The 7,992-nt window shown below is 32.2% G+C and overlaps 1 protein-coding gene across 1 annotated transcript in view; it reads right to left on the minus strand.

Moving 5' to 3' along the window:
• The window catches only part of GRID2 (glutamate ionotropic receptor delta type subunit 2), a 346,586-nt gene that overhangs the window by 310,613 nt on the left and 27,981 nt on the right, over positions 1-7,992 (minus strand). The window contains exon 2 of the mRNA XM_019647546.1: positions 5,699-5,896. Coding sequence (XP_019503091.1) covers positions 5,699-5,896 — 198 coding nt within the window. The remainder of the gene's footprint in view (positions 1-5,698; positions 5,897-7,992) is intronic.

Consider the following 7,992-nt stretch of genomic DNA (forward strand, 5'->3'; position numbering starts at 1 on the left):
TAAAGTAAGAGAAGGTATAGTGCATAAGGGATGGGGAAAATAAAAAACACCAGGGTCATGTTTTCAGTCAGATCATTTTTAGGAAAGATTACTTATAAGAACTGAGAATATAGAAACATATTTCCTATTAAGCTACCTGTATAGTTTGTCCCTTGGTAAGTCTTCTAATAGACCTAAGGTAATGGCTACCCCACTTTGAATGCTGCTGACTTAAAAGAATTTTGACGAAGAAGGAACTAGACAATACCACATCTAGTTGTCTAACACATAGTTCTTTTTGTTTTCTTAATCTTTTGTACTTTTAAACTTGATATACTTGTTATTTCTTATATAAAGTTCTTTGTGATTTTTATATCTGCTCTTCCCTTTTAAACCAGGAGAAAATAATTTATCAGTCACATTAACTCACCCTTAACGATTGCTCCTGTACCGAGCAGAACATCTCTCTCATTTATCTATTTCACATTGAAACATCTTTTGGCCAGATCTGTGTTCTCATAAATTTTAAGAGCATATTAATTGCAAAAAGTTATAAAAGTAGTGAGGCAGACAAGAAATGGAGAAGACTGCTACATTTTTAGTTTTTAAATAGACTCTATACATTTAGGCAATCATTTTCTCTCTTTGGCTGTATTTCCCTCTATGAAAATTATGTATGTACTGAACCCCTGACATCTAGTTTTAATAGGAAGACACTTTAATGTGACATCAACCAAACTTTGAAGCCTTAGTGTCACCCCTAAAAATCAATGAGGAACAATCATATGAACTCAGAAACTTTCTATGTTTTCTCTTGGACTCTTTTTCAATGTGATGGTATGTCCGTAATCATCATGACAAAGACTCTGAGAAATATTCTTCTAGTTTTGGCTTCCCCTTAGGAAGACAATCAATCTTGCTCATTTCAGAAGTCTTATTGTCATGGATAGAGGTATTCAATGGCAATATTCACTGTTATTTGAAATATACTGCAATTCATTAAAAATGTCTACTCTAATAAAAACTACATAACAATATTAAGTTCCCTTCTCTGAAGCTCTGTCATAACATTATTAAGCCATTTCAATGATGTTATTTTGCTTTACAGCGATAAATAAGCCTGGTAAAAGTTTTAATATAATGAATCTTGTTGGATAATCTAAATTACTTTATGATATTTTACTGTTCTATTATCTGTACAACTGAATAGATATTTTAAGTTGCTCAGCATTTGGACTTACATCTCTATTGACAGTAGTCAGAATAGTTAAGGAGAGTGTCATGTACCCAAACATCTTGGTGGTCATTCTGTAATGTTGACTACCCTTTCCTTCTTAAAATGGTATCTTCCCTTGGCTTTCATGGCACCACATTCTCTGTTTTCTTCTTATCTCTCTGCCTGCTCCAACAAACTCTTATGTAGGCTACTTCCTCCCCCTGCTTAGTAAGTGTATCTCAAAGCCTAATCAGAATGGCTAAATATCTTCTTAAATAAAACAAAGACTTAGTGGTAATAAATAGCTTTATCATTTTTCTGGCTAAAAATCATACATTTGTCAGCTAGTTTTTTTAAGTCTGAATTTTTACTTGTTAAAAAGACCTTGCTGAACTTTAAGTTATCATACAATAAATGCATGCTCTTACATGCAAATGAAAACAATTAAATGGACTGTTTATGGAGAACTACATATTATTACTAGTGTGGTTGTTATGTAATAAATCCTTAAAATGTTAAAAAGGTATTATAGTTGGAAGTGATCTTTCCATTAACATACTTGTACTCCTCGCTTCATAGGTGAGGAGGCAAGTCTCAGAAATTTAACTGGAGCAAACACACAAATCAAATTAAAAACAGCACCAACATTAGACTAATTCTAATGCTTTTTACTGATAGCACACATTCAGCAAGTGGAATTTGTTAGCATAGTATCTCTTAAAGATTTTATCCACTACCTCTATAGAATAAATATATATAATGCCTTCTTCTTTTCTTTACCCTTCTTGTGACATAATTACTTATTTGGGTATAGATCTGGGAAGACCCCTCAGAAATACAAAGGCAGATTTATGGGTTTATAATAAATTGTCATTAAAATAAATTGTCATGATTTTAATAAGAAAGATGAGGATTGATCATTCCCTTTTTTATTAAAAATACTGTTAATGGTTTTCAAAAAATCTGTAAGTAATTGGTTGATTAAATAGATCAAACGCAGTAAACTTTTATAGGATATAAAAAACAGCTTTGTTATTTTTCCTACCACTACCTTAAAACCTTTTAATTTTTTCTCTTCTCCATCTCTTGGAAACAAATTAGTCAGGTCCTTCGTTTTGCTGAACAACTTAATTACTTCAGAAATAATTCCAGTTCTGGCAATGATTAGTTAACCCAACAAAGAATAACAATTATATATTCTGGATCAATTTTTTTTGAAAAAATTAAAAGATCTGGAGATTAACCAAATGCAGGCAGAAACTATAGGGTATTCCACCCTTGAAAAATGGTAACTGCATGAAGTGAGACCCAATTTTATATGGCTTATTCATTGAAGACCCACTTCAGTTTAGGTGACAAGGGGTAGCTAGAGCTCAAGCAGAAAGTCAGAGTCTTATTAGATTAATGTGTTAGAGGATGTAGTTTGAGGCAGCCAGCGTGTCCAGAAATTAAACGGGGAGTCACAGAAAGGAAGGAGCCCTGAAGGAATAAGCTCCCAAATCTGTATATAAAGTACCCTCATATCCTTGCCTGGCTTCTAAGCTGCACATGCATAAGGATGACTCTAAAAACAAAAAACAAAAAACAACAGATAGCAACATCAAGAAGGCTAAAAGAGCTGAACAAAAGATTACAATTGCTGTCTATGACAGGGGAGATAGAGATTCAAGTTTTAGTCCCTGTAAATCAGAAGGGTTTAGTGAGAACCATAGCTTTTCCACAGAAACTCCAGAAGGCTATGTTTAGGAATAAAGGGGCTGCCAACACCCAGAGATTTACCCTAGGAACTAAGATAAAATAAAAAAGACCTGCCTTAACGATGTGTGAAACTAAACCTCCACAAATTTAGGGGAAACAGTAATTTAACAGCCTGCTCTAACAAAAATCAATCCTCTTCAAATTATACAATTTCAGAGACATAATCTCAAATCTCGACAATGGATCAATCACAATGTTCAGTTCCAATCAAATAAGAAGAACCAGAAAGGTGAAGAGCTATGAAAATGTGATCTATGGTTAATAGAAAAAACAATCAGTATGAATTCATCTTGAGGTGGCAGAGATGTTGAAATTATAACAAGGAAGAACTTTAAAGCAGTTATTATAAATATGATCAAGGACTTACAAGAAAAGATGGTCAAAATGACTACAAATATGGGGAATCTCAACAGAGAAATGGAAATTGTCTTTAAAAAATTGAAATTCTAGAACTGAAAAATAAGCTATCTACAATAAAAATGGTACAGAATGGACTTAACAGAAAATTGGAGGTGGCAAAGAAAAAAAATCAATAAACCTGAAAGCAGATCAAGACAAATTATCCAATGTAAAGGTCAGAGAGTAAAACATATTTTAATAAAATAAGCAAGATCTCAGTGACTTATAGACATTAAGAGGTTTAACTTGAATATTCTCTGAGCCTCAACTAGAGAGGAGAAGGTTAGAGGATAGAAAAAAATATTTGTAGAAATAACTGTCAATATTTATTACATTTTATGAAACATCCCAGAAGCTCAGTGAAACCCTGGCAGGATTAATACAAAGAAAAACACATTTAAGCACATCATAGATAGGTAAACATCAACAGTGAAAAGAGAATTGTAAAAAAGGTCACCACCACACTTGAAAAACAGGAACAAAGGTACAAATAATGGCCAACTTCTCATCAGAAACAATATTTGGCAAAAGACAATAGAATGGCATCTTTAAAGTGATGAACATTAGAAAAAAACATTTATGTGTGGTTATGGATATTAACTAGACTCATTGTGGTGATCATTTTCCAATAAATACATATATCAAATCATTATGTTATACATCTGAAACTAATGTTATGTCAATTATATCTCAATTAAAAATATATTGCATGAAAAATTTTTGAATGATAAAATTATTTTGATTTTTGAAATAAAAAGTTGCTCTTGCTTTAAAGTCACCAGACTTGATTTTAGGAATAATTATTTTATCCAAAATTTTCCCCTTAGAAAATTTTCAAAAGTATGAAGAAAAGTATGTTTTGATTATAAAAGTGTATTTTGACTATGTTCTGAGATTCTCACTGCTCTTATTAAATGTTAATCAAAACCAGTAATGTCCCTATTTGAAAACACAAAGACAAAAACTATCCAGAAACCAAAAACAAAAAACTGTCATGTCAGAGTGTGTAATATTACACAAAAATGAAGGTACACAAAGACATTTTAAGTAAACAAAAGTTGAAGAGTATATGTCACTTGTAGGACTGCACTGCAAAACATTCTAAAGAAATTTCCTCAGGTTGAAGTAGTATGTAGACAGGAATAGAGGCCTGACCACCGCATTGTATTTCTGAAACTGATGTTGAATAATACTGTATGTCAACTATAATTATATATATACATATAGTCTTGGGACATGGAGTAGAGAACGGGAATGGATTCAATGGAATTGTAATAGATAAGCATGATATCGGGGGTGGGAGGGCAATAGATGGGNAAAAAAAAATAGTACATAAGTGGTAAATACCAGAAACTGTCTTTTTTTTTCACTTTATGTGTTTGAAGGAAAACTGATTGTTTCAATAAAAAAACTATGACATTTTACTGTGGAGTTCATAAAATATAAATATATGACCACAATAGCATAAAGGATAAGATGGGTGTAAATTGAATAGCATTGCTGTAAGTTATTACTTTTTTTAATGTGGAGTGGTATAATATTAATCTAGATTCAATGTGATAAGAATGCATACTACAATCTCTAGACTAGCCACAGGCAAATAAATTTACAAAGAAACGCAGCTAAAAGGTCAAAAGAGGAAATAAAATCAAGCATCAGAAACATTCAATTATCCCAAAGGAATGCAAGAAAAGACAGAACCAACGGAAAAAATGGGACACAGATAAATCAAACAATAAATTATGAACCTAAACCTGACTATTCAACAATTCATTAGGGAGACATAATAGTTAGAAATGTGTATGCACCTAATAAAAGAGCTTCAGAAAAATGAAGCAAACCTGAATTAAATAGAGATTAAGAAATAGAGAAGTTTAAACTCCTCTGCCAGAATTGAAAGACGAAGGAGAAATTATAAGGATAGGTTTACCTTATTTATATCCTAGAAGTTAATGATTAGCTCTAAAGTGATCAGGATTTGATTTATGTACTTATTTATTAAAAATAACATTGCATTTTTAAAAAGAAAACATGGCATGGATTGTGTTTGTAAATTGCATTCTGACTTCATCATGTATAATGTACTGACAAAATATTTGTAGTGTAAATTTGGCAAAGGTAAGTCTTGTTCTAGATGGTTTGCTATCATAGGAAATATTCTAAAATCTAGTTTTATTTTTACATTAATATTTCTCTCCACAAAGTTCATAAAATAGAATTGGCTAAGAAGTTTGCCTTCAACATTGACACACAATGCTTTACCTTGCACTTATTTCATATGAAATTAGCTCCCAGGGCTTACACTTAACCTTTAGATACAGGATAAATAAATAAATAAATGCTTACCTTAAAGACTAGTTCTCCTACCAAGCCATTCCATGTCCCATCTTCTTGTGGGCTTCCATACTTATGATCCGGTGCAACATAAATTTCGTAGTTAAAACCCAGATAGTTAGATAAGGCATCCAAGACATCAATGGAGAAGCCCTGGTATTTCTTCGGCTTACCCAAGACATTTTCTGAGACCATTACAAAAGGTTCTTCCTACAGGGAAATAAGAGAAATCCTAGATGTCAATCTATATTGCCCCTTAAAAGCAAAGATCATTCTTCAAAGAGTTTTGCTTACAGTCTAAAAACTGCTTTTGCACTTTGAGAGAATTAACCTAGAAATATAACTTATGCATTATCTTATTAAACAATGTTTAATCACCCAATTTCTTGTCATCTCTCATTTAATTACAGTCAGGCACTACTTAACGATGGGCATATGTTCTGAGAAATTCGTCGTTGGGCAATTTCCTCATTGTGCCAACATCACAGAGTGCACTTCCACAAGCCTAGATGGTCTAACCTACTACACACCTAAGCTATATGATACAGCCCATTGCTCCTAGGCTACAAGCCTGTACAGCATGTCACTGTACAAAACAACTTGAGAGTCGAGTAAACCAAGCACAATAGAAAATGATGCAATCAAGAGACTTGGTAAATACATGATATATGAGGCTGCTGCCCATGCAGTGCAGCCTAGTGTTTTACAGCAAACATTTTTTTATAAGTAAAAGACTCTAAAATAATAATAAAAAGCATAGTATAGTAAATACATAAACCAGGAACACAGCCATTTATTATCATTATCAAGTATTATGTACCGTATGTAATTGTATGGGCTGTGCTTTTACATGGCTGGCAGTGCAGTGGGTTTGTTTACACCAGCATCACCACAAACACATGAGTAATACCTTGCACTAGGACACATTTTTGATGGCTATGATGCCACTAAGCAACAGAAAATGTTCAGCTACATTATAATTTTATGGGGCCACTGTTGTATATTCTGTCTGTTGTTGACTGAAACATCATTATATAGTGTGTGACTGAACCACCATATCAACAATTAGATGAAAGTGACTACAAAATTTCAGGGACCATGATTCATTTTCCTTGCCATCAGGACCAATCTAAGATTCGTTAAATAATAAAATCATATTAAGGAAACCATGAATTTATTGTAAATTTCCCCAGGCGTTTATTGTCTATATATGTCACAAATATGTAAAATAATATTTTAACAGGTTTAATCCACATAAAATGTTCTGAAAAGACAAAAAAATCCTAAGAACATATAATTTAGCTAAAATTTATAACATCACATTTCCTGGGAGCAATTTTGAAATTTGAATATAAACACACATTTCATTGCAAAAAATAGCTTCTTTATAATGCTATGAGAAATTCACTCATTGTTTTGGCAAATTGTGTAATTTAGTAAATTCAGCAAATTGGTTTCTGCTTCCACCTCTTTTATCTTCCTACATTTTTGTCCTCTTACAATAAACAAAGAGGCCCCTTACACTTTTCAGAACACCTGGTCTTAGGAAAGACCAATAGTTTGAAACATTCTGGCAGACTACAAAAAGCTAGATAATCTATTCCTGAATTCTTACAATTGTTTAGAAATCTTTCAGCAACAGTAATATTTACAGATAACCATTCACAGTGCATATAGTCTATCCAGCTCTCTGAGCAGATTAAAATCTATTTTGGGACTAAGCCAGAATACCCAAAGTTTTTATCCGTGGATCATTTTTCTTTAGGGATTCACAAAATAGCCTCCATTGAGTTGTAAATAATACTTAGCTTTTGGCTTTTACTCAAACATTAAGCAAATGCCTTATAAAAACCATTGAATTTATTGTAGGACTATTGTCCACCATAACTTTCAGTTTTCCCCTAAAAGTGACCATGAGATAAATTTTTGATTATTCAGAGCCAAGAGAGCTTAATTTTGCTTTAGTAAATGCTTTTAAAAAATAATAATATTTAAAAAAATAACTCATTATATAGGTATCCTTTTTCACTTTAGATACACAGAAGTTTAGTTCTAAGTTTCATGCTCACTTACAACTATGTTGATATTGTGATATTTGTCATATTTTTTAAATCTTGGTTTTCTAAACTATTTATGATTTTTCTCTTCTAAAAGACTTGGTCTTATTTAACTGTTCATATCTTACCTTTGTGTAGAATAAATCAGTAAATGAATAGTTAGACAAAGCAAGTGACTGCAGTTTGTTCCCACTGGCTATTCTCCACTTCACTAATTACATACATATGTGTGTGTGTGTGTGTGTGTGT

This window comes from Hipposideros armiger, unplaced genomic scaffold (assembly GCF_001890085.2).
Source record: "Hipposideros armiger isolate ML-2016 unplaced genomic scaffold, ASM189008v1 scaffold_112, whole genome shotgun sequence".
Classification (NCBI taxonomy): Eukaryota; Metazoa; Chordata; class Mammalia; order Chiroptera; family Hipposideridae; genus Hipposideros; species Hipposideros armiger.